Source organism: Nycticebus coucang, chromosome 2 (genome assembly GCF_027406575.1).
Source record: "Nycticebus coucang isolate mNycCou1 chromosome 2, mNycCou1.pri, whole genome shotgun sequence".
In the NCBI taxonomy this organism is placed as follows: Eukaryota; Metazoa; Chordata; class Mammalia; order Primates; family Lorisidae; genus Nycticebus; species Nycticebus coucang.
Window position 1 is genome coordinate 16,366,368 of NC_069781.1, and position 27,150 is coordinate 16,393,517.

Below are 27,150 nucleotides of genomic sequence, written 5' to 3' on the forward strand. Positions count from 1 at the left end.
ATAACTTTTGCCAACACTGGGGAGGAGTTGAGTTGGGGTCCCAGGGTGAGAAGCCAGGTCTGAGGGGCTTCAAGGGCTGGATGGTCCTGATGCCAATGATCTGAGTGGACTGCAAAGGACACAGGTTAGGGGCAGTGGAGGGGAAGTACAGAGAGACAAGAAGGTCCTGAGAGTGATGTAACCAAGCCTGGTTGGGAGCAGGTGAGGAAGAGCAGCCAGGGAAGACACTGCTACGCCCTGCGCCTGTGCTCACCTGTAATGACTGCAGTGGCCACTCGCTGGGCACCTGCTTTACCTGTGCAGACTACACTCCTGACAACAAGCTCCTGAAGTAGGAACTCACCATCCCACTTCACAAGCAAAGAAACTAAAGTGCAGAATGGTTCAGACTATGCCCAGGGCCCCCAGCACTGGGCCTCATCCATCTGCCAGCCCGGGAACTCCTGGGTGCCTATGGGGCAGCCCTGACTGTGGGGAAGAAATCCTCAGGACCCGGACAAAAGGACAGCTAGTTGATTGATAGACAACGAAAGAAAGCAAGCCAGAAACCAACTGCACGATCACAGCAACAACCTTCCCATACTCCTGTAAATCCTTACAACCCTGACAAGAGCACAGCCATCCGGCTACTGATAGGAAGAGGGTCAGAAACCAAACGGCAGGGTCACAGCAACTCTGTTCCCCATCCCCCCTGAAATGCTCCAAGGCCCAAGTTCCTGGGAAGCATCAGGACCTCCTACCCTGGTCCTGGCTGGCACTAGAGATAAGGTCTTCATGCAAGATTAACACCTTTTGTGGCAGGCACTAATTCCGAAAGAAATCATTTGCTCTGCAGGAAAGATGACTTCCCTCACCTCTCACGACCCCTCCCACATTCCAACTACACTAAGAAAAGTCCCTTAAAACGACATGAGCTGGGCTGACTTCCCGTCAGACTCCATTCTGCTCCTTTAAAATAAAGCCTGTCCTTAATCCCTGGATTGGCCTTCTCTCCTTCTTGTGGACCCTGGCTGGACTATCCTTAAACCTCTCACTGACCAGTGACTTCCTTCAGCTGAATGTAAAGAGAGAGGTTCGGGGGCAGCGCCTGTGGCTCAGTGAGTAGGGCGCCGGCCCCATATGCCAAGGGTGGTGGGTTCAAACCCAGCCCCGGCCAAACTGCAACAAAAAAACAGCCGGGCGTTGTGGCGGGCGCCTGTAGTCCCAGCTGCTCGGGAGGCTGAGGCAAGAGAATCACGTAAGCCCAAGAGTTAGAGGTTGCTGTGAGCTGTGTGACGCCACGGCACTCTACCTGAGGGCGGTACAGTGAGACTCTGTCTCTACAAAAAAAAAAAAAAGAGAGGTTCAGAAAACCTTTTCCAAAAGGTGCTACAAGGACCCACTCACCGTTTCAATGGATTCCTCAGAGGCAAGGAAATGGGGAAACAGGAGGGAAGAAAGATTACTAACTTTTTTTATACACCTCTAAAATATTTTATTCTTTCAAGTGTGCCTTTCATTTTTGTTTTTAAAAAAAAAATGTTTAAGGGCAGTGCCCATAGCTCAGTGGGTAGGACGCCAGCCACATACACCCAGGCTAGCGGGTTCAAAACAGCAGCAGCAACAACAAAAACAACAATAAAAATTAAAAAGGCAAAGAGTTGCTTTATGTCATAAATCTCCATTCTCAGAAATTCTCTGTATATTTATTTATAAAATAAAAGAACACAAAAGCCACTTTCCAAATGAAAGGGATATATCTCTAGGGACAGAGAAAAAAATTAACCGCCGTTTGGTATATTGTCTCCAATTGTAGAATCAAGGGGGCAGGGATCTATCTTTCTATAAAATATTTTATATTTTACAATAAGCTTATATTACTCTTACAGTTAGGAGCAAGGAAAAAAGCCATCAAGATTTACATGAAAAAATTTTAAACTGTTTATAAAACAAAGAAAAATGAATTGATCAGGGTTAGTCCCCTCCTCCCTCAAAACTCAGAGTTCTTTATCTAAGAAACAGAAGGGGCTCAAGTGATTCAATGGGTTTCCAATTGTGTTCCTTGGGTCCCAAGGTTCCTAGGACTCTGCTCAATCCAGATTCCATTTGAATGAAGGGTTTCAAATAACCCAGCCCCAAGGGGTCTTCAGGGTTCAGTCGGAAAATAGAAGATGGGAGGAAAATATAAGGTGGGAGAAGGAAAAGAAGAGAAAAAGGATTCTGAACCCTTTGACAGCGAGTGAATTTAAGGCTTTAAGGGTCACAGAGCGCAGAGCCCCACATCAGTCCTTTCTAGTGGCTCCCTGTCCCTTCCTTGCCCTTTCTCACACTCTTGAGGGCAGAATTGGCTCAGAGGAAGAGGCTTTCACAGGAACAAGTCTTGCGTAACAAGCCCTGCTCCTGAAGGATCTATAATTGATGAGGGCACCAGGCCAAGAACCTTGGGCTGGACCTGCCAAGTGCGGGGGCAGCCTGAGGACTTGCAGGAGGTGTAAACAGGACCAGTCTTGAACCTCCCATTTCCACTAGGAGCCAGTGGCTTTCAGAACTGAAGCCCTAAATCTGGAGCACTCCTCACAGTGTGGTCCAAGAACATCCCAGAAAATCACTGGGGGCTGGGGAAGCTTACTAAATAAGCAGATTCTACACCCCAGGGGAGCCAAGATCCAAGATCAGGGAATCTTAAAATGTCTACTCTGAAGCAACTCTGTACTAAGGCTCTTCACACCTGGGTTTAAATCCCAGTTCCATCATTTCCTAGCTGTGTGACCTTGGACACGTCGCTTAACATCTCTGCACCTTAGCTTCCTTGTTAATCAAATGATGCTAATACTAGTAACCACCTCATAGGGTAAAAATGAGTTAAATGAGTAAAGTACCCAGAAAAGTCTCAGACACATAGCAAGCGATTTGTGTTCAATGATAAGCATTTTCCTCCTGCTGTGTGAACTTTGCCAGATTAGTTCACTGCACTGAGCCTCAACTTCCTCACCTATAAAATGGGAACATCGCCACCCACTTCCTCACCTATAAAATGGGAACATCGCCACCCACCCTGAAGGGATACAGTGAGGATTCCATGCAGTCCAGTAGTAAAGGCTTGATACATGGCAGCAGTTCTTATCATCTTCATTTACCCCTAAAGACGAGGGAGCTTGTCACCTGCTCTGCAACATTCTCTAACCTGGAAAATTGTCTTTCTTGTGTCCAGGAAGAATGTTCATATTTGTGACCATGCGAGACTGTCAGCTAGCCCCTAAGGAACGGGTGACTGAGGCAAGACAGATGAGCAAATACCCATTCCTCCCTTGAGTCCTTGACCCCCTTGAAGAGCTGAGCCCTCCCTGAGATTCCCCTATAATTCACCCCCAGCCCCATGCACACATGCAGTGGCCCTTCAGGAGCCTGCCAGACTCCCCTACCCCTCAGGGCATCGTCAAGGGCAGGAACCTATCTCTTTCACCTGGGCACCCAGCATCCAACCAAGAGCCTACAGAGTTAGGGGGAACACAGGCCTGGATTTGAATGTGATCTTTCTGAGCCTCCAGTCTCCTCCGCTGTAGAATGAAGCTGTAATTACTTCCCTCCCAGGGGAGATGTGAGGATTATTTATTTATTTATTTATTTTTGAGACAGAGTCTCACTTTGTTGCCCTCAGTAGAGTGCTGTGGCATCACAGCTCACAGCAACCTCAAATTCTTGGGTTTAAGTGATTCTTTTACCTCAGCCTTCCAAGTAGCTGGGACTACAGACACCCACCACAATGTCTGGCTATTTTTTTAGAGATGACGTCTCACTCTGGCTCAGGCTTGTCTTAAACTTGTGAGCTCAGGCAATCTACCCACCTTGGCCTCCCAGAGTGCTGGGATTGTAGGCGTGAGCTACTGAGCCCAGCCAGATGTGAAGTTTATTAAGACGCATTGCCCTATGCCTGCCACATGGCAGCAACAGGCAGGCACAGGCCCTCAGTCAATATTTGTTGAATGAATGATGCATGGGAATGTGTGAGAACACACACCCAGAAGTACACAACTTGCTCAAAATCGAACAGCAGTTGGGGGGTGGGGGGGCTGCGACCCAAATTCCAATCTCCCTGATTCCTGGCCAAGTGCTCTGTCCACTTCTTGCTCCAGGAGTTACAAGAAGTCCTTCTCCAGCTCAGAGGCCTGGTCCCCAACATTCTCATCTCTCCTCCTGCAGGGTACCAAGGTCCCAGAAAGGGCTGTGGGGGGTGGCGCCTGTGGCTCAAAGGAGTAAGGCACTGGCCCCATATGCTGGAGGTGGCAGGTTCAAACCCAGCCCTGGCCAAAAACCGCAAAAAAAAAAAAAAAAAAAAAAAAGAAAGGGCTGTGGGAAGAAGGCAAATCTGGACAGCTCAGCAGGAGGAGATCGGCAAGAAGAGAAACCAGCGGACCAGGACCTGGCCACCTTCCAGGGAATCCAGCCCAACCCTGCCCAGCCCCAGCTGCTGTTCCCAGGACACACCTTGCCCTTTGCTATCTGAGTCTCCACGACACTGTCCCATCATTCAGTCTTTTGTGCCTCACCCAAGCAGATAAGGTCACCGCCGCATTGACAAAGAAGACCCAGAGGCCCAGAGAGGGACAGTGACAGCTCTAAGGTCACACAGCACATCAGTGGCACAGATAGGGCTTGAACCCTATCCTAGAACCCTGGTCATGAGAGGCATGTTGGTTTAGTGGAAAGAACACTTGTGGTCAGGAGATCTGGGTTCCTGTCCTGGGTCTGGCACCAACTCTGTGTGACTGGAGCCCAGTTACTTAAACCTCTCTGTGCCTCAGTTCCCCCTCCCCCTGTAAAATGAGAGATTTGGACTCCGACATTAAGGTGCATCTGACTCTTGAAGCTTGTGATCCCCTTCCTATCCTTACCAGAGAGAACACCAGTTTTGCAAAACTAGAGCTTTCCCAGAGCCTTCCAAGGAGCCAAGTCCTGTGTAAGGCATTTCCTAGCTATGCTGTCACAGGGTAGGTAGGACTGGCTCTCATGTAACCAGGGAGGCTCAAGAGTAGGGTTTTAGGGTAGGGTTCAAGTGGCCTGCTGGATGTCACACAGCACGTTAGGGTGCAGCCTCCTAAGGTTCCCAGCCCTACCTGGCTAGGACCTTGAAGAAAAAGCTATGTCTTGGCTGGGACTCTGAAGCCAAGAGGGGGGTTCTAGTGAACAGAAAGAGGGATGTGACTAAGAGTGCCCTACCAACTGCCTAACATGGGGCCTTTGATTGGCAGGGCCCTAAGAATTAAGGAGTGCAGGAACAGAAGTAGGCCCAAGCCCCCTGGGGCCTGTGAGAAAGGCTGGAACCACTCCTAGGTGCGAGTGTTGCTGGGACTAGGAAGATAGCACTACAAAGTTAGAGGGATTTTCTTTTCCCCAAGAAACCAGAGGCTCAAGAAGGGAGTGTAATTTGTCCAAGGTCACACAGCTAGGAAGGGCCCAGAATATAAACCCAGTGTTGGTTGACTCCAAAGCCTGACCTCTGACCTGTCTATCCATTACCCCACAAGGCCAAAAAAGCAAGGAAGCCCTGTCAGTGGTGCATCTGTCTCTGTCACTCAACCAAGATGGGGCCCAACCCACCTTGTACTTCAGGCCAGACTTGAAGTAGCCGAGGAAGGTGGCTGACTCAAAGCCCTGGACCTCACGGTGCTGTATAGCTCGGCCGTTCAGGTAGTCATCCAACTGCACAGTAAAGATGGCAGCTGCTCCACTCTCATCCTGGCTGCACTCGTTGCCTAGGGAACATCAGAGTGACATGAGCCTGGCTTTCCAAAAGTGGTTCCAGGTCCCTAGCGAGGAGCAGAAGGAGCCTCGGGCATTGCTCTAACCTAGCTGTGGAAGCTGGGCAAGCCTCTATCTTCCGTGAGCCTCAGTTAATCCATCTGGATAACAGGACAGTAGACCTTACCTTTCCTGTAAGGGTCCTCCCAGCTCTGACACATTCTCCTGCACTCACTCTCAGCCCTCCTGAGCGTGAACTCAGGACCGGAAGCATCCACTCAATCCACACATTAGGAAACTGAGCCTCAATAAAGGGACAGGACTCCAAGATCCTAACTCTGAAGGGCAAACTGGGAGTAACTAGAATGGGCCCAGGGAAGCTGTGGAGGGGTCCAGGGCCCCCAAGTCACCCACGTAACTTGTGTAACCCTTACAACATTCCTGGGAGAGGGAGTGCACCTCTATCATCATGTCCACTCCACAGAGACACTGAGTGACCTGCCAGAGGGCAGACCATGAGTCAGGGGCACAGCTGGGGTCTGAACTCAGCCAGGCTGGCTCTAAACTGTGAGGTCACTGTAACTACTGGCCAAGGGCCTGGCACATACTTGGTGTTCAATAATCAGTTCACCTCCTTGGCGCTTCCTGGGGACTTCTGAGGGACCACCCCTCAAAAGTCCCTGCTGTAGAGGGCTAGGCCAGGGTTGGCCAGGGCAGCCTCACCCAGCCAGTAGTGGAGGTCATACTGCAGATTTCCATTCCTCAGCTGCACCGTCTTCAGGATGACGTAGGCATCACCCGTGAAGAAGTCTCCATAGAGGTTGGGGGGCACGGGCACCAGGTCGAACTTCTCCACACGCCAGATCTGCAGGCCAGGCTCCTTCCCTGCCTTGAGGAACTCAGGGTGTTCCACCACCATGCTGCCGGGCTGGGAGAGACGGGGCAAAGCCTGAGTAAGGCCCGGGTTCTGGCAGGGAGAGACCCGGGGCACGAGGGAGGGTGGTTTCCAGCACCAAGAGCATCTCACTTGAGCCTCCTGCTCTCCCCACACCCAAGGTGAACTATCCCCTTCCGAACACTCCTGTCTCCATGAGTTAGCAAACAATCCTGTGCCTTGGCCAGCATCTGTCTCTCTTGCTCAGCTCCCCGATCTGCGTCTTCCGGTGAAGGAGGGGATAGAGGGCTTTACCTCCCTTCTCTTTTCTTCTTATTGCCAATTGGATGTGACAGCTGAGGCACAGAGAGGTGAAGCAACTCTGCCGGGGACCCAGCATAGCAGGGATTGCCCCTGTCTCCGAGAGCACAAACTCTGAGACTAAGAGTAAGTAGAATTCCTCAGATGGCAAAGGTGCGTCTAGGAGCCCGCAAGGCTCGACTTGCTTCCAGCATCCTCAATGGTTCTTAGTAGTAAAAGGCCCTTTGAGAGCTCGTTATCCAACCCCACACTGCAGATAGGGAAACTGAGGCCCAAAGAGAGGAGGGAACTGGCCCAAGCAGCCTGTTTGCTTTTGCTCTTTGGAAGTGGGAAGATTTCCCATGCCCCATTCATCCCCTATCATACCTCTAAGAAGGGTTTAGATGGCTGAGCCCAAGTGGCCTCCTGAGCTGTCTGCCTCCTCCCTTTTGCCCCTCAGCTCCCCACCACCAAATTCCATTTTTTTTTTTAAAGGTAGAGAGGATGCAGCCAGGGTCTGCAGGAGCCTGTTGGAGAGGAGGTGGTTAAGGATGGGGAAAGGCTGTCATACATGCACTGGGGCCGAGAGGGGCAGACGCAGGAGGGTTAGGCTGGAGTCCGAGGGCAGAAATCAGCAGGCACACGCAGGTCACCTCCGGCCGGAGGGGAGAGCTGGTAGGAGTAAAAATCAGATGGCAGAGGTCAGAGAAATCAGACGGAGAGAAGAACGCAGGCAGAAGAGTGACTAACACAGGAGAGAGGAGAAGCAGTGGAAGGGGGCAGAGGAGACAGCAGAAAAGGTGAAGAAAGAAAGGTAATGAGCATCAGCAGACATACAAGAAAGAACCCAAGAAACCTTTCTGCAAGAAAGAGGCAGAAATAGAAAAAAGGGAGAGAGATGTCAAATGGGGCCAAGGAATCGGAAATGGAAGAAGAAAGCAGAAGACAGGAGAGAAACCAGCAAGAGAAGAGGAGAAATTAGACAAGACACTGGAGGAACCAGGTGGCAGCGATGGGTAGACATCAGGAGGCGGGCAAAGGAATAGAATCCGGCCAAGGTGAGGGTTATAACTCTCGGGAGGGAAGCAGCCAGGGCCCGACGCTCCCGCCCCTCTCGGCCAAGAGACCCGAAAGCAGCAAGAGATACTTACAAAGCAACAAAACAGTTTTTCCATTCTAGACCTGAATTATTCCCCTTTTCCTAGCGCTGTATCTGCAAGAACTTACAATAGAGAGTTACTCCGGGAGCCCCGGGGCCCCCAGGGCACTCACCCGCGCCGTAGGCACCCGCCCCTGCGGCGCCGGCACCTGGGCCGCTCCCCGCGACGCGGTGGCCGCGCGGGCCGCTGGCAACACCGCGCACAGCGCCAGGACCAGCGCGCCGAGCAGCGCGAGCGCGGAGCGGGCCGGAGCCATGGCAGCGACAGCGGCAGCGCCCCCCTTCGGCAGCCGCGACCTCTGAGTCGAGGATCTTAAGTAGCCGCCATCCCCTCCCGCCCCAGTCAGGACCGCCCCTCGGGGAGGGCGCGGGGCGGGGATCTGTTCCGGATCTTTGAGAAATCTGGGTTCCCGCCAGACCCATCCTCCCTACTGGGCGCGGCAGCCCCTGCACCCCAGCTCCGAGTCGGAGACCCAGCACGGGGCCTGGCACACAGCAGACGCTAACTCAATGCACAGTAAATGGGCACACGCACCAACACAGCTGAGCCACCTGTAAGCGTTTCCCTTCCTCCCACCTAACCTCTCCAGCAAAAAAAAAAAGGCACATAAACTAACATTTTAAAAAGACTTTCCATTAAGTGACACATCAGAGCATCCTTTTCAGAGTGGGTACAATCTACTACCCATTATATGGAGGGTAAAACTGAATGCAGAGTGATTAAGCAACTTGCGCACAACTAGTAGATGGTACTGTCAGGATTTGAACTCAGGTAGTAGTGGGTCTGGGCAGAACCCTCACCCAAGCAGCAAGGCAAGTGGGGCTGAGCTTCATCCCAGCAGGTGTAGCAAGCAGAACTCTCCACCTCTGGGATTGCTGCTTCTACCTTACCCAGCACAGCCTTTCCTTCCTTCTTTTTGGAAAAAAAATGTTTTTAAGTCTTATTTTGATGGAAACATAAAGTCCCATTTCCCTCTCCCCAGAGGCAATCACTTCTATAAACATCTTTTAGCTGATGATTCAGGGTTTACCTCCAACAAGCCCCAGTTGCTTCTTAAAGTATTTTTCTTTTTTGAGTACTATGTATTGACTCCCCCAGGGGGGAAGACAGAATTTGAGTGTCTTCCCCCACTCCCAGGCTCCTTCCCCATCCCTCTGCCTTCCCACTAGATATAGCCAATCACTGGGCTAGGGGAAGTGCTATTTAGGCTGGCCCAGGCCACTTCTCACCTCCACAAAGTTTCTTTGCATCCCAGATCTTCCCTTCCCCTGCAGCTCCAAGCAGTGACAGTAAAGAGTTGAAGACCCTGGATTTGATTCCCATCTCCACTGTGCAGGGCTCCCTCCCAATGTTTCAGTCTCCTCATCTACCAAATGGATACACCAGCTGCTGAGGACAGGATCTATGCATGGGAAAATAGCACAGCTTGCAGCTGGGTATATGTAAGCTTTCTGCCCAGCCCCACAAGAGTCACCCATCTCAGCCCCTCCTGGAGCCCACCCTCTATTTAATCAGGGTGCTATTCATCTTCACCCACTTACAACTTGCTCCACTGAAGGGGAAATGTGGGTCAGATAAAAGGCTAAGTGAGAGGGTAAGGATATTCCCATCCACCTTAACCCATGTGCTGACTTCATTTTCAAACTCAGCCAGCTTACATCCAAGTGAAATAAAGGCCATGTTGCACACACAGAACCTGGACCCCAATTCCTTTTGTTCACATCTCGGAATAATTTCTCATTTTTGGTTCTTAACCTCTCACTAAGGGAACCCAGCGAGGGAAAAAATTGAAACTGGAGGCATTATAAGGATAATAATCCTTTATAATGATATAAGAAAAATAGAAAAGGACTTGCAGCCTAGGCCTTGAAGGACTGGGAGGATGGAATTTGGGAAGAAAAAGCATTCCAGGGGAGGGAACAACAGGGCACAGGGCAAGCAAACACAGGCCACATCCAGTGATTAACAAGGAGTCCCCATCTGAAACACGGGAGCAAAAGGAGGCAGACAGGGAAGGGTGACAAGAGTCGCACAGGCCTGTGTGCCACACTGAAGAAAGATCCAGAATTTTATCTTGGTATCTGTGGGGAGCCTCAGATGGTGCCTGGTAAGCCCAGACCTGGGCAGGCTGAACTTAGGGGTGGCCTAAATTCAGAGAGCTCTCCCTGCCCCCCAGCCATTTGGAGGATGATTAAAAACCCCATAGCTACCATAGAGGCACAGACGGGTTTCTCCTCACCTCCCTGGATAGCAACACTGTCCAAATTCAAGACACACAATGCAACAACAGTTCCACTTCCTACAGAATTACTTAACAGAAGACATAGAAATATACGTGCAAGGATGTTCACTGAAGCATTGTTTGAGGGAAACTGGAAAGGACTCAAATATCTTGGTTAAATCAGTTATGGAGCTGCCATACAATGGACCACTATGCAGCTGTGAGAAAAGAATGTGCTGCTTGTGCCTGGCACATAGTAGGCACTCAGTAAGCACCAGGAGACCTCCAGGTACAGATAGGAGGCACACAACAATAGCTATAGCACAGCCCCTCTCCTCCTTTTTACAAGGTGTATGTTTTTGTATATACCCATGCAAAAATCAGAGGGTAAACACCAAACTGTTAAGGCAGTTTGCTTGAAAAAGAAGAAGGGGGACAATTTCACTCTGGAACACTGCCATGCCTGCCTAAGACCGGAGGAAATGCCCAGACCACTGCAATTGGCATTAGGGAACTTTTTAGGGTGTTGAAAATATTCTAATACTGGATTATGGTGATGATTATAGAACGAATTACCTCTATTAAAAATCAGGGAATTTACAATAGGGGATTCGTTATGGTATGTAAATTATACCCCCATATTATTATTGGCTGAAAAAAATTGTAGAAAGCATTGAAGGGTTTGAAACTTTACAAGTGTATTTCTGATATAGTTATATTTTGCTTTTTGTAAAACACTGATCCAGAAACAATGTCTTTTAATAAAGTATACTTACAGTGATGCCTGCTCATTAGACAATTTGGAAAATTCAAACAAATAGGAAAAAGAAATTTCCTCATCTGCCCAGCCTCCAGACTGGACCTGAGCCAAGCTGAGGTCAGTGTGGCCCCGACCTGCCCAGTTGGTGATTAACAGAGGGCTGCTGTGGCTTGGCCTTGGTCCCAGGGGTCACTGACCACCCTGGTCCTAGAGTTAATGGTCACAGAGGCTGTGTGATTTTGTCTGCCATATCCCTGGAGCCGGGGTCCTTGGCACCAGAGAGCTAGTGAACAGGTTGGTCCCCTCCCCTCTGAGATCCCTCGCTACAGAGTACAACTGTGAAGGCCACCATAGGGTCAGCAGTGTCTCACTCTGCTCCTTGCCCAGAAGAGGATGTATGAGTTGAGGAGAACTAAAGATATCTGGTGCATGAGAAAGACCCCCAGGTGGAAAGGAAGAGGCCCATTTAATGCTAGGGCTGGCTCTGCCACGGAATTCCTGGGTGACTTTGGACAAGTCACTGTTCCTCTCTGGTCCTCAGTGTATTCATATGCAAAACACAGGGTAGGGCCTGATGCTCTGACTCTAAGCCTCTTTCCTGGTCCCAGCACTTCCAGATACTGATTATGTAAACAGAACCTATAAGTCTCTGAGCCTCAGGGTCCCCATCTGTAAAATGGGGGCAGGGCATTGACCAGATCACGCCAAATGAGATAGTCTAGGGCCTCTGACTTGAGGAAGGAGGTGCTGCAGTCACCTACAGCACCTTACCTCTGGGCTCAGACAGGGAAACTGAGACTCAGGGGGGTTCAGCTCACTCAACTGGAAAGAGGTGTTACTGAGATTCAAACACATGGTCTGGCTGGCTCCAAAGCCTGGCATCTGTCTAGGGAGACCAAGCAGGAGCTCCTGGCATCACTTGGCCTGGGGCAGGGAGCAACAGAGTCCTTGCCAGGTAAAGGGCTGCAGTTGCTATCCCAGTCAAGCCCAAACCAAGCCTGTCAGCCAGGAGTCCATGGGACAGCTGTTCTCACCACACTTTCCAGGCCAGGGCAGAAGGTAGCACCAGGCGAGCCTTCTAGACCTTCCCACATGTAATGTGAGTGCCCAGGACAAAAGCATGTCCTAGGAAGATCTCCAGGCTGTGGTCACCAAGTGGAGGGCAGACCATCTATACTCTGTGCCACCTGGACTCAGTGTGTGAGTACATCCTAGTCCCTGCCTTTCTCTGCATCTCAGAGATCCCCTTGACCTACGACCTTGGCTGCCCTGGGTCCTGCCCAGCACTATGCACACAGCAGACAGCTTTTATGGTCTGCCACAGGACCAAGCTATACAGCCCACATCCCTCTGGTGGACACCTTGCTCCCCTGTAGTTGGACCCACAACCTCCACAGACAGCTCCAGGCCCCCCTTCCCTCTGCAACCCGAGGCTATTCTATCTCTGTGGGCCTCCCAGGGCAGCTACCAGAGACTGGAGGAGGTGGCCTCACCCTCTCCCTCTGGCCATGGCCACAGTGTACAAAAGGCCTTGGCTGGGGTTGGAAGACACCACCCTGTTCTGTTCTCCTCACCCTGAACACTGTTGTTTTTGATTTTTCCAGGCATCAGGCCACTCGTGGGAAGCCCTCTCTCAGAGTCTATTTGCTTTTTGGCTCACTGCTGTTCTCTGGGTCCTCCCGGGAGCACCCGCCCATGACCTGGGATTTTGCTAATTAGGACAATGGTCAGTAAACAGAGAAGCCAGTTATGAAACCCTGTGAAACTGGACAGGGTGGATAATGCTGGGGAGCACCACGGGCTCAAAAAAGCACAGGTGTTAGAATCTGGCCAACTCAGCTCTTGTGATCAAGGCCTCAGTTTCCTCATCTATAAATGAGGAGAATGGTACCTAGCTCATGGAGCAGTGAAAAGGCCCAGGCGCTGACATGCAATAGGTGCTCCCCAAAAGTTAACGCTCTTCTTCACAGACAGCCTGGTTCCTGTGCACAGAGGCCTGCGTTTGGCATGTGTGGTGGTGGAGGAGAGTTCAGGTCTGGGCTGTGTGACCTGGAGCAAGTTACTTTCCCTCTCTGAGCCTTAGGGCCCTCATCTGTGAACGGGGACAGTGATGCCCAGCTGCAGGAGTTTTGAGGGGTCGGGAATAAGACTGTTGGAGTGTATTGCTCAGAGCAGGATTTCTTAGCAGCAGTAATCATTAGTTCAGCTTCTCTTTCGTAGATGATGACACTACAAACAAGAGGGTGACTTTTCCAAGTCACAAAACAAGTCCCTAGAAGAGCAGATTTAGAACTCTGGTCTCTGGACAACCAGGCCACAGCTGAGGCTCTGGTCTCCACGGCACAGCCAGGTTCCCCACCAAGGCCAGCTGGGCCTCTGCTTTGACGAAGTCCATCCTAGATGGGGACAGTGGTTGGGGAGATGGCCAGTGAAACTTGGCTGAAGCCACCTCCAGGAGGCCAGCTATCCCAGGAACTAAAGCCACTGGCCCTTTCCCAGCTTCCGGAGCCAAACTCACCTCGGGCTGAGACCCAGGGCAGGATATAAGGAGGAGGCCTGGCTCTTCTACTTCCTGACCCCAGGCTCTAGAAGCAGCCAGATTTGGCCACGGCATGAGCTCTGGGCCTTTATTGCCAGGACCCGCTTCAGCATAGTATCTCTCCTTCCGGCACCCCACAACCCACCCCTGGGGAGCCCAGGCATAAGCACAGGTCAGCAGCAGGACAAGGAGGCCCAGCGGTAGACACTGCGACTGTGAAATAAGCAGAAGGCATAGGGGAGACACAATCTCTCTCTGCAAATCTGTGGGGGAAGGCCGGGGCTATGATGCCCCAGCTCAAGCCAGAATGAGCAGGAGAGGCCACAGGAGGCAGCTGCCTGCTCCACAGAGGAAGGGCTTTCCAAGACCGAGAAAAACAAAGCGAACAACCTTCCGTGTGTGACTGGGGAGAGCTCCCAGAAGAAAAGCCTGGCTTTAAAGTCCCTGATCTGTCCCCTACTAGCTATGCGGCTTTGAGCAAGTGCTTCTGGCTCTCTCTGCCTCAGTTTTCCCATCTGTAAAATGGGAATTGTAATACCTTTACCTAGGCCAGGTGCAGCAGCTCACGCCTATAATCCTAGCACTCTAGGAGGCAGAGGCAGGTGGATAGTCTGAGCTCAGGAGTTTGAGACCAGCCTGAGCTAGAGCAGACCCCATCTCTACTTAAAATAGAAAAACTACACAGGCATTGTGGTGGCTGCCTGTAGTCCCAGCTACTTGGGAGGCTGAGGCAAGAGGCTCACTTGTACCCAAGAGTTTTGAGGTTGCTGTGAGCTTAGATGATACCACTCTACCTAGGGCAACAAAATGAGACTCTATCTCAAATTAAAAAATATATATATATGGAAGGAAGCTGCTATTACTGTTACATGGGAGGATTGGAAAAGTTTTTGTCTGTCTGAGATTCAGTTTCCTTATGTGTAAAACAGAGGTAAAAACGACTTTCTGGAAGACTAGTCCAGAGGATTAAAAGAGACCATAAATGTGAAGGATCCTATGACCATGCCTTGCACAAAATAGATATCACATCTGCTGGTTTCCAAAAGCAGGGTCTCAAAGAGATACCTGCACACCCATATTCACAGCAGCACCACTTGCGACAGCTGAACCATAAAAGCAACCCAAGCCTCCACCAACAGATGAACAATGAGTAAACGGAGTATGGTCAGCGTAGCCTTAACAGGGAAGGGAATTCTCCAATAGGTTGCAACAGGGATGAACCTTGAGGACATTATGCTCAGTGAAATAAACCATTCACAAAAAGACAAATACTGCAGGATTACACGAGGTACCTAGAGCAGTTAAATTCACAGAGAAGGAAAGTAAAGTGCTGGCTGCCGGGATGTGAGAGGAGGAGGAGGGGAGAACGTCAGGTTACCATTCAATGGGGACAGAGTTTCAGTTTTTCGAGAAGAGTTCTTGAGACAGGTTGGTGGTGACGGTCACACAACACTATGAATGTGTTTCATACCATAAAACTGTACTCTTAAAAGTAGTTAAATAGTAAAATTTATGTTATGTATATTTTGCCACAATTAAAAATATTGTGGAGAAAATGCTGATTTCTTTCCCCTTTTCCTGAGAGATAATGAGCTGCCCAGAGGTGAGGCAGCTCAGATGACTCAGGTGACAAGCAAACCAGCCCATCTCTAAGAACATTCAGGCCCAGGGACTCAAGGATGCTGAAAGACACAGCAAAAGGTAAACGAGGTTTGTGCATCTGGCCAGGATCCCCTCTTGCCTGTCTGGGGATCAAGTGCCTCCTTCCCTGGCATCCATCCTCCTGGGGTGGTAGACATCCCAGGACAACCACAGCCAAGATTTCCTCCTTGCTGGACTCTGTCAGGAAGTGAAAGCCTAGGGCAGGCAAAACTCTGAGAGAGACAGGAGAGGGCAGGTGTGGGGGAGAGGCAAGCAACAGCAGACTCCAGGAGCACAGGCCGAGTCTCCCTGAGTCAACATACCAAAAATGACCAACAGAGATGAGCAAACTTCTGACCAAAGGAACACAAGGCAACGTCTGGGGATGAATTTAGACAGTCTCAATCCTTAGCACCAGGGGAGTTGGGCCAGTGGCACTTCAATTTCTTTCCCCATAAAATAATGTAAAGATTCCTACCCTGTGGGGTATATGGCAGGATTGAGGGAGCGGCAAGTGCTCACTTACTATAACCCCCCAGCATGTGTCTGGACCCTACACACATACAGCTTACCAGCCCCCACAACCAGCCTCGACTTCTACCCATGTGTCTTGGACTACAAGGCAGGGGAGAGCTGGAAGGTTCCAACCAAGGCCCAGAGGTATGGGGACACAAGCCCACATCTAAAGAGCTAGCCTTGCTACCCAGTTCCTCTCCACGAGTCTCTCCGTATGACATCTGTTCTCTGAACTTGGCCTCTTCTGCCCTACCCAAAAGAACAAGGGCTCAGGATCCCAGTCCTATCACTTACTAGCAGTGTGATGCTGAGTGAGGGACTTAACCTCTCCAAGCTTCAGTGTCTTCAGATATAGAATGGCCAGATTCTCTCACAGGCTTACCAGAGCTTGAGAGAGAATTTTTTCTCTAACTCATTTTAGAGATAAAAATGAGTTAGAGAAAAACTCCAATGGGGCAATGTAGGTCAGAGAATATAGTTGTCCCTACCTGTGGGAGACTACGCCCAGGACCTCCCTCATATACCAAAATCCCATGATATTATACGCCATTACATAAAATGACATAATACAGTGTTTGCATATAACCTATGGACATCCTCCTGTGTAATTTAAATCTCTCTAGATTACTGGTAATACCTAACACAATATAAGTGCTATGTAAATAGTTGTTATAATGTATTTTTCTTAATTTATGTTATTTTTATGGTTATACTGTTATTTTTCATTTTTTCTGAATATTTTCTTTTCTCTTTTTCTTTATTTTGAGAGAGTCTCACTTCGTCACCCTCAGTAGAGTGCCATGACGTCACAGCTCATGGCAACCTCAAACTGTTGGGCTTAAGCGATTCTCTTGCCTCAGCCTCCCAAGTAGCTGGGACTACAGACACCTGCCACAACGCCTGGCTATTTTTTTGTTGTTGTTGCAGTTGTCATTGTTGTTTAGCAGGCCTGAGCCGGGCTCAAACCTACCAGCCTCAGTGTATGTGGCCGGCACTGAGCTACGAGCGCCGACCCTGAATATTTTCCACCTGTGGTTGGTTGAGCCACATATAAGGTGCACAGAGGGCTAACTGTACAAAGTACCAGACTGGCAGAATAAACAAGTCTAGAAATCCAATGTATAACATGAGGACTTTAAGAAATAAAATTGTATATATTTTGGGATTCAATGCTAACTGAGATTTTAGCTACCCTTGCTACCAAAACAAATAATGGATAGCTATGTGAGATGATGGACATATTAATTTTCTTCATTGTAGTAGCCTTTTACCATTATATGTGTATCCCATAATATCACATTATATACCTTAAGCATACACAATACAATTTATTTTTTGTGGTTTTTGGCCGGGGCTGGGTTTGAACCCGCCACCTCCAGCATATGGAGCTGGCGCCCTACCCCTTTGAGCCACAGGCGCCACCCCTACAATTTATTTTTTAAAAAAGAAAAAGTTCCAAATACTATAGCATGAGTAAAGATTCTTTGCCATTTATTTCAAACTTTGACAAAAGAATTATCAGAGATTCAGATATTTTTATTGCTAATACTTCTTTTAATTTTAAGCTTTTTAAAAAAGTACTTTCCTTCCTTTTAACCCAAATGGAGGTATAGTACTGGAATGTTTTTCTTCTTTTCCCAGATCAGAGGATAATCATAACCAGCTAGAAGAGTGAAACAAGATCCATCACAGGAAGCACAGAGCCCGGCACAAAGTCAGGCTCTGGAATGGGTGCTGCCTTCTGTTCCTAGGTGTGTTTTAGGCCTCACCTCCATTCAGGTACCTGCCTGATCCCCAGCAATATCCTTCAGGTGCTTGTCCCTTTGGAGGCTTCTAGAATCCTCTGGGATCCCCTTGGAGTCAAGACTCAACTAGTATCATCCCACCAGGATAATACGCGAGGGCTGAGGCCAGAACAGAGATTCTCAACCCCACCTTCTCACCACTTTACACCTGCTTCCTACCCCACCCCGGCACTGCTCTGGTTCAGTATCCCTATCTTTTCCCTGGAATCACAACACCAGCTTCCTCCTTGCCTTAAACTCTCCCCCTAGCCATCCCATTATCCATAGAGATTGCCTCATTCCCTGCTCTAGACCCTTCCAGCTGCCCGCAGTGCAGACAGAAAACAGTCAGGGCTCCAAAGCTCAGTCCTCTGTGATCTGGTCCCCATATGTCCCTGCAGCTTCATCACTCACTGACCCCCCCAACAGCATCCTTTGAGCCATCTCCCTTTGCTGCCATACAATGTAGATTTCCTGCTTCCAGGACCCACCTGGAGTCTAGCCTTGGCTCTGCCTCTCTGCATGACACTGGGCGAGTTCTGCGCCTCTCTGAGCCTCAGTTTCCTCAACAGGCTACTGGGGTTCTTGTGCAGATAGATAAGGCAGTGAGTGCCAGGTGCCAGGAGGGCTCAGGAAATGTGAACTTGCAATCCACGGCCTCCTTTCCTGCACCTCCACGCCTTCCGACAGCAGCTGTTAGCAATCTAATTTCTCAGACTTAACAGCAGTGCGGCTCTCCCTGTCTCTCCTAAGCCCTGGAATGCAGACGTGCTCACAGCCAGCACTGGCAGCCAAGGAGGGGAGCAGAGGGAGGATAGCTTAGAGGAAAATTACTCAGCTCTGGCCCAGCCAACACTGGTGCTCACAGCTGCCTCAGAGAGAGGGTGTCTGAAGGCCTGGCAGGCCCTGGCTGTGCTGTGGACTTGGCCCCATGCCTTGACCCCCATCTGAGCTGGTGGGATGCTGGGGGGTACTCTGGGCCCCATCAGTCCTCTGAGACACTCCTATTCTTTGGCATCCAAAGAGACAGGAAAGCAGATAAAAAACAGACAGGCCTTTGTGAGAAGGAGAAAATCAGCTCCTGCCTCTGCTTGCTGGGGCCCAGGCACTGATGTGATGGAGGATCCCAGATGGAAAAGGGTCCCATAGTGGCCTAGGAGCCTGCCCAGTGGCCATCTCTCAGGTCCTACACCCTAAGTACCATGTCCCTGTACCATACACCTTGCCCCATGACCAGCAATGCACATACCATGTGACCGTGCCCACCAGGACCTGAGCTCCTCACACCTTGTCCTGCGTGTCTCCCATGTAACTATGTCCCATGTCACTTATGCCTTGGGTCATGTTTCCTGTACAGCATCATATCTGTCATGACAGCCTGGAAGGTGTACCATCAGTCTTGTCCTGGATTTATGAATTGTGTCCCTTGCCCCATGAACACAGGGAAGGGAGATAAAGGGGCAGTGTAGTTGCTGGTTAGAACGACAGGCTCTGGGACGGACTCCTAGCCCTAGCCACTATCACCCATGTGACCTTGCAAAAGTTACTTCCCTTCTCAGTGCCTCGGTTTCTTCAGTTACAAAATGGAAAGGACATGAGCACTCACCTAATGGAATTGTTGTGGGGATTAAAATAGGTCACGTGCTTAAGGTATGTCACCAGGGCTGGCACAGAGTGAATGCTTTAAAATGTTGGCTAGGACTGTTCCAACCGTGCCTGGGCATCTGCATGACATCTTGTGTGCTGTGTACCAGGTTTCACAGCCCCAGCTCCTGGGGTGCATCAGACACTCTGTGCACATACCCAAAAAAGAGGGTATGGTTATCCCCTGTCATACAGAGGAGAAAACCAAGGTTCAGAAAGGGGCAGTAATTCACATGAAGTCACAGGGCCAGAAAGGATAAAGCTGACTCCTAATCTGCCTCTGTAAAGAGACAGAGGCAGATTTGGAGTCAGCTACGGGGTAGAAGTGAACACTGAGTGCGAGCAAGCGCAGGGATCTTTGGGGGATGATGAAAATGCTCTCAAACCAGATTGAAGTGACGGTTTCATAACCATAAATTTACTAAAAAAAATCAGTGAATTAAAAAACATGAAACATAGGCCAGGGGCTGTGGCTTACGCCTGTAATCCTAGTCCTCTGGGAGGCCAAAGCAGGTGGATGGTTTGAGCTCAGGAGTTCAAGACCAGCTTGAGCAAAAGTGAGACCCTATCTCTACTAAAAAATAGAAAACTAGGGCGGCGCCTGTGGCTCAGTCGGTGGGGCGCCAGCCCCATATGCCAAGGGTGGCAGGTTCAAGCCCGGCCCTGGCCAAAACTGCAACCAAAAAATAGCCGGGCATTGTGGCGGGCGCCTGTAGTCCCAGCTACTCAGGAGGCTGAGGCAAGAGAATCGCTTAAGCCCAAGAGTTGGAGGTTGCTGTGAGCTGTGTGAGGCCACGGCACTCTACCGAGGGCCCTAAAGTGAGACTCTGTCTCTACAAAAAAAAAAAAAAAATAGAAAACTAGCCGGGCATTGTGGCAGGCACTTACAGTCCCAGCTACTTGAGAGGCTGAGGCAAGAGGATCACTCGAGCCTGAGAGTTTGAGGTTGCTGTGAGCTAAGATGATGCCACAGCACTCTACCCATGGCAACAAAGTGAGACACTGTCTCCAAAAAAAAAAAAAAAAGGGCAGCACCCATAGCGTAGTGAGGGTGCCGGCCACATACACCAAGGCTGGCAGGTTCAAATCCAACCCGGGCCAGCTAAAACAACAATGGCAACAACAACAACAAAAAACATAGCCGGGCATTGTGGCAGGTGCCTGTAGTCCCAGCTACTTGGGAAGCTGAGGCAAGAGAATCACTTAAGCCCTAGAGTTTGAGATTGCTGTGAGCTGTGATGCCATGGCATTCTACCCAAGGTGACAGCTTGAGACTCTGCCTCAAAAACTAAAAAAACATGAATCATGTGTAAATTTACCTACAATGAATGTGTAATAAATTATGTAAATTATGTTTCAAAAAAGTTGTTAACAAGGAGCCCATGCACTGTCCATGCACCATGTCACCAAAGCATTCAGCAACATTAGTGAGCTCTGCATAAGTCAGTGGAGACATTTGGGCAGAGACTCAGCAACTGAGGCCTTGCTGGGAGTGGCCTTGAGCCACGTGGCTTCCAAACACCTCTGCAGGTGCGCAGAAGAACCACCTAGGCAGACAGGAAAACTATAGTTTCCCAGACCACACCCTAGGCTCTGAGTGTACAGATCTGGGGTTGGGCTCCAAAACCTGTGATTCTGGGGTTCAGCCAAGACTGGGAACCACTCCTCAAAGCCCAACATCCTCCTTTCACTCTCGAGGAAACTGAGGCTAGGCAGGAGCAAGGACTGTCAGACCTAGTTGATCAAAGGTGGGAGCCCAGGCTACAACTCTGCTCTCCACTCTGCACTCCTCCCCCACCCCTCCTGTCCTGGTGACTCAGGGCTCTGAGTCATTCAGTGGCACCACAGGGGAAGCTTCTTAGGAAAAACAATCCCCAAACAATGCTTTCCCTGATCTGGGCAACCAAATAGGCCCAGAGGGCTGAGAGAGGGCGGAGAGGGAGAACACTAAAACCTGTCCTCTCTTCTGGCCACTCCCTTGTGGGGGCCCTAGGTAAGGGCTTTCCCACTGTGAGTTTCCCCACCTGTAAATAACGCCTCCAGCTGCACACAGAAGCTCATTATGGACCAGGCAATATAAGTACTTTGTAAGCATTATCTTGTTGAATCCTCCCCGAAACCAACTGGCATCATCTCTTTTTATAGGTGGGAAACTGAGGCTCAGAGAGGTTCAACCCAAGGTTATGCAGTTAGGAAGTGCAGAACAGAGCTGGAATCCAGGGCTGTCTAGCTCTGAAGTCCGACTTTCACTTCTCTGCACCTTTAAGAAATGCCTTCTGCACACAGTGGCATGAAGATCAGTTCTGATCTGCCAGGTAAGGTGAATGGCCCTAGATGAGTGCTCAAATCACAACTTGTTTTCTCCTTTCTTTCTTCCTTTGTGTCAGGCCCTGGCCCGGGACTTCCCAGCCCAGACACACACACACACACACACACACAGACACAAACACTGATAATCATGTAAATGGCTGTGGGCAGCCCAAAGCAGGCAATGCCCACAGCCTGGCAGAGCCAAGGTTTGCCTTTGGGCCAGGTGGAGGGAAAAGCAGAAGCAAAGGCTCCGTGTAAGGTGTGGCCTCCTCGGGGAAATGTAAACAGTTTGGAAGGAGCAGCTGGGGCGAGACAGTGGCTATGTGGGGCAGAAGGGGCCTGACTGCCATGCAGCCCTGGCCTGATCTGAGGCAGTGAAAGATTTTTAAGTCGGGAGGGCACAGGACGGAAACCGGTTTCTGCAGAGGGCCCAGCTAGTGGCTGCACTGGGAGCAGAAAGGGGACTTCCCCTCAGGCCTCCTTGGCACCCCTCCTCTTAGTCCCTCTCAAGGACTACCCCAGATGCCTTGCTACTCACCCATGGGTCCGAGCCGCCCCTGAGGGCTTCTTCCTCGTCCATCGCTAGGCTGGGCACGGGGAACGTGGGCCTCTCCTGATGCAGCTCAACCTAATCATATTGGCCTATAAATAGGACCCTGCAGCTTAGTCTGAAATAGCCGTGCTAGGCCTAACTCCACAGGCATCAGGGCGTGCACAGTTCCAGAAAGGTCCTTCTCTTCAACACAATTAAAATCAAAACTTCCTCAGGGAACCATTGTTCACACTGCTTTGCTTCCTTAAGCACCAGGCAGTAGATGGGGGGTGGGGGTGGTGGTGGTGAAGCTGAGGACCCTAGTGGAGCCACTATCACTTTCTGGGCCTCAGTTTCCTCAAATGTAAATAGGGAGCTTGGATGTGATATCCTTGGGGCCCTTCTAACCGGAATGCTTCCTAGAGTTGTTCAGGGAGAGCTCCTGCCCCCCAAAAGCCTGTTACCCCTTCTGGAGAATTTTTAAATTATTGACATTTAAAAAATTTGAATTGTAATAAACAATTCAATTCAAAACTGCTCACTGCTGGGGAGAAATGAACAGTTCCACTGCCTGCCACTGCAGGGCTGGTGACCTTGGATAAACCACTGTCCCTCCCTGGGCCCCAGATTCCTCAGCCATAAAATGAAGGTACTGGCAGGATAATGTCCAAGGCCTATTAATTTTTTTATTTAATTTTTTTAGTATTGTTTTATATTTTAATTTAATTTATTTCTTTTGTCCCTGAGAAGTTCTCATGTTTTATATTTTTAGGGACAAGGTCTCGCTTAGTTGCCTGAGCATGAGGGCAGTAACACATGATCATAGCTCACAGCAACCTCAGATCCCCCTCAAGGGATCCTCCTGCCCCAGCATCCCAAGTAGCTGAGACTATAAATGTACACTACCATGCCCACATAATTTTCCCACTTTTTGTAGAGACAGAGTCTTGCTATGTTGCCCATGCTGGTCTTGAATTCCTAAGCTCAAGGGATTCTCCTGCCTCAGCCTCCCAAAGTGCTAGGATTACAGGTCTGAGCCACCATGCCTGGCTTTTGTTTAGCTTTTATGAGAACCCAGCCAGCCATGATCCGCTAGCCTTGTGCTGAGTACCGAGAGAGAGACAAATAAAACCTGGCCCAACCCTCTGTGCTCTGCCCTGTGCCAGGTCCCAGTGGTAAAGGCATTTCCAAATTTTCAGTGTACCACTAGAGGCATCTTTTGAGCCTGCTAAGGACACCTTGTTTCTAGTTAAGATTACAGATTTATGGCCAAAGAGAAGGACTCTCAAAGGGGCAGATTACCACATGGACTGGGTCATTACCAACCAACAGGGACACAAAAATAACCCAGCTCTTATTATGCACCAGGCCATAACAGGTAAGAACTGCACTTCCCTATCATTTAATCCTCAGCAACCATTTCATAAATGAGGAAACTGAGGCTGAGAGGGATTATGGGACTTGTCAAGGGGTACAGAGCAAGTCAGGGCCAGAGTGAAACTTCAGGCTGATACTCCAGTGTTGCAATGAAACAATTCTGGGCAGCTCAGGCTGGCCAGCCAATGGAACCATGGCCAAACAAGGGCGCAGGACAGAAAGGGGCACCCAGGATCATACTGTGTGTGTGCGGTGAGGAGAGGGACAAGGCTTCCCCGGTAGGATTCATTCTCTCCACCCAGTTTCTAGCACCAGTCCCCTGATTCTTCCAAGATCTCATTGATCAAATCATTTCTCAGTTCAAGGCCTATCCATGGCTTTTCCTGGTACCCACAAGACCAGGCATTCAAGGCTTCTCCCAACCAGCTCTCCCTGGGTACTGCCCACTTCAACATCCACACTCCTGCTTTAGCTGCCCTGCCCACAAGCCCTCGAGCACAGCAAGCTCCACCAGGCAGCCAAGCATTTCGTGCACACACAACCCTCTTTCCTGGAATGCCTAGTGCTCCTTCTCAGCCTCCCTGGTCCCCTTGGCATTTATGACAACGTACTCTAGGCACCAACCACCACTGTTTCTGTCTTGGCTCAGAGTAGCTCTCTGAGGGTGCAGTGGTATCTCATTCACCTTCCTTCCCAGTGCAGAAGCTCAGCAAGAGCTGGCCTAGTAAGAAAAAAAAAAATGCAAAGAGCCACCAGCTATGGAGGCATAGTGTCAGGATGCCCTGCTGTGGAAGAACTGAAAATTGCACCCTCAGGGCTTACCAGGCCGACCCCTGAATCTCTCGCTTTCAAGGGTTCTGATAATGAAATGGGTAAGTCTGTCTTCTGCTTTAAAAGCACCAATGGTTCCCAGTGGTCTATGGTGCACAAATTCAAGGACCTGCATAATCTGGGTGCTGCTGGTCCCTAGGCCCGCCTCCTGCCCCATCGCTGGCCAGCCTCCCTCGCTTCTTTCAGTTCCTCAGGGCCATCCGAGTTAGTCCTGCCTTGAGTCTGGCTCACCCCATTCCCTCTCCCTGGGGGTTCCTCCCTTCTCTACTCACCCCACTGCCTCCTGTCCCTCTTCAGGGCTCAGCTTTTTGGCGAAAGCTCCCTGATTGTCCAGATAAGATCTCCCCACTCCCACCCAGGCCCATAGAATCCCATAGCCTGATCATCAGTCTCCATAGCTGGGGAAAGAATCAGTCTGTGATGTGTCTAATGATCTCCTGTAAGACCCATGAGGTATGGGGAAGTCTTGCTCTTTGCTGGGTCTCCAGTACCCAGCTCAGGGCCTAAATATTTGTCAAACGAACTCATGAATGAATGAATATGTGAATAAATAAGTGAATTGACATACGTAACTCAAGACAGGAAGGTGGTCGGAATCCTGATGAACACATGAGACAGAAAAACATGGTCCTGACTAAGGTCGGAGGGGTAAGAAATAAACCCCCAAATGCAACCTCCCAGAAACAGAAAGGAGGGCGTTTCTAGAAGGATTAGGTATCAGACATGCTAGAGGTGGGGTACCCAGAGTCCTCAGGAAATACTACTGAATCTGACATGAAAGATGTGACCGGGGCCTGACCCAAGTTTGGGGCAGGGGGCACACTGGTACACTGCAGGGGGCAGACAAGGGAAAGACTGGACAAGCACAGTTCTCTGTCAGCGGGCCTGAGCCAGCCTGGCCCTGCGGGGTCTGCAGAAGACAGGGCTTCTGTGTCATAGTTTCCAAAATCACTGACAGAGCACAACCCTCTTTCTGTTGACAGATCACTTTGAGGCCATCTGCTTTCGGGGTTGTCAGGGCTCAGGGTCAAAAACAGGAGCATCAGAACTAGGACTCAGCCCTCAGTCCCTTCTAGGGGACAGAATCAGAGCTGCCCCTTTGTCAGCAGAACCCTCTAGCAGTGGCTGTAGTGGGAGTCCTCTCTCTGGTCCCAGCAGGCCTTCAAAGGATCCCCAGCTTTGGGACAAAGCATCCTTGAGACCATTATTGGGAAAGAGGATAGCTCTGGCTGTGGCTGGCTCAACTCACCACCCAGAAACCAGCTGGGCCAGTCCTGTATGCACCTGTCCCCTTCACCTTTCCGCAGGACAGTAATGACATGAGCTGGAGGGGTGTTGTCCTGGATCCTCACACAATTGCTAAGCAGAAATTTACTTCTCTTTTGGGGATGGGAGCTGAGTTATTCCCTCTAGTAGTGATGCTTCCTGTTTCACAGCTCACAGAGCCTGCTGGCATCCATGAGAGTGCTGGATCCTCATGACAACTTTGTTAGGTGAGTAGGGAGGAGACTAGGGCAGCAGAAACTGAGGCCTGAGCCAGGAGGTGAATGGGTCTCCTGGCTTCCAGCCCAGGACTCTGCAGTCCACCCCCTCCCTCCCAACCTCCTTCAATGGGTCACCTGAGAATCTGATAGCCAGGTGGGCCCCACCCTGTCAGCTATCCCCATGGGCATGAGTCATCCTCCCTACCACAGCGAGACTCAAACATCTCAGGGGCTCCTCCTCTAGTCAACAAGCCTGGAGACTGGGCAGCCACACCCTCATTTTTTTCTGCCTCTCTAAAACCTCAGGGAGAATTCCTGCACCTCTTTCTCCTCCTGCCCTTCTACAGAAGAGCTACTGAGGCCTTGAGAGGGAAAGCAGCTGTCCCAAAGTCATACACAGCTGGGGGAGCCAGCCACCCAGGCACCCAGACTAGCCCCTGCCTCTTCCCCACACAGTCACCCCAGCCTGGCCTCCCTCTCAAGGGTGGGTGAGAGGCAGAAGCATACTCAGAGCCTTATTAGGAAAACCTTAGGGACGTCCTCTGACACCAGTGCTTACTAGTGACAGTTTCCACCCCTAGAGTCCCCTCCAGACTCCCCTGGGCAGCCAAGGCTGGGTTTAGGATGATAATGGGCATCTGTGCCACTCTACCTACCTTTAGGCAGTGCAGGGTGCAGAGAGCTGCTCCGTGGGGAGGGGCTGTGTCCTAGGGTGAAGGGAGTTTTATCAGCACCACCTGTAAACAAAAGGCCCAAGAATCTCAGCATGGTGGGGTTAAAGGTGATGTTTCTGCTCCCTCCCTCCCCCACACAATCACTACTTACACATCCCCAGGAATGGGGCATTCACTTCCTGCCTAGACCTGCTGTTGGAGAGAGGCTGGTTATAAGAATTGTCCTTAGCAGGGCACAGGGGCTCACAGCTGTAATACTAGCACTCTGGGAGGCCAAGGCAGGTGGAGTGCTTGCGCTCAGGAGTTCAAGACCAGCCTGAGAAAAAGCAAGACCCCCATCTCTAAAAGCAGCCCAGCTACTCAGCAAAGTTGAGGCAAGAGGCTCACTTGAGCCCAAGTTTGAGATTGCTGTGAGCTAGAACATCACATTACTCTACTGACGGTGGCAAAGTGAAACTCTGTCTCAAAAGGAAAAAGAAAAGAATTGTCCTTAGGATGTGCTAAAATCTCTCTCTCTCTTATTCCTTATACTTGCTGGATGAACTCTGGGGTCATCCAGAACAGGTCTGTCCCCTCTTTCCTGATGGTTCCTTGAAGAGTTGAAGATAGCAATCCTGGGCCCTTCGAGTCCTATACAAGTTGTGCAACCCCCTTTTCTCCAGCTCTTCCTGAGACCAGAGTGTGCAATTACCTCACTCCCCTCCATGATCTGCTCCAGATGAACCTTGTCCCTATGGATGGCACAAAAGCCAGAATTAGATTTTCAGACAAGCTCTACCCAGGGC

At 50.3% G+C, this 27,150-nt stretch overlaps 1 protein-coding gene across 4 annotated transcripts in view; it reads right to left on the minus strand.

Annotated features, from left to right (window-relative positions):
* Positions 1 to 27,150, minus strand: part of GSN (gelsolin) — a 64,755-nt gene that overhangs the window by 24,668 nt on the left and 12,937 nt on the right. Inside the window, exons 2-4 of one of the 4 annotated variants that reach the window (XM_053563990.1) lie at positions 26,348 to 26,428; positions 6,442 to 6,646; positions 5,578 to 5,732 (exon numbers count right to left, since the gene is read on the minus strand). In XM_053563990.1, the coding sequence (XP_053419965.1) occupies positions 5,578 to 5,732; positions 6,442 to 6,637 (351 nt within the window). In that variant the 5' untranslated portion in view covers positions 6,638 to 6,646; positions 26,348 to 26,428. Of the gene's footprint in view, positions 1 to 5,577; positions 5,733 to 6,441; positions 6,647 to 8,043; positions 8,115 to 8,164; positions 8,366 to 22,005; positions 22,107 to 26,347; positions 26,429 to 27,150 lie in introns of those variants that run through there. The other 3 variants (XM_053563979.1, XM_053563971.1, XM_053563985.1) reach the window with 3 other exon arrangements.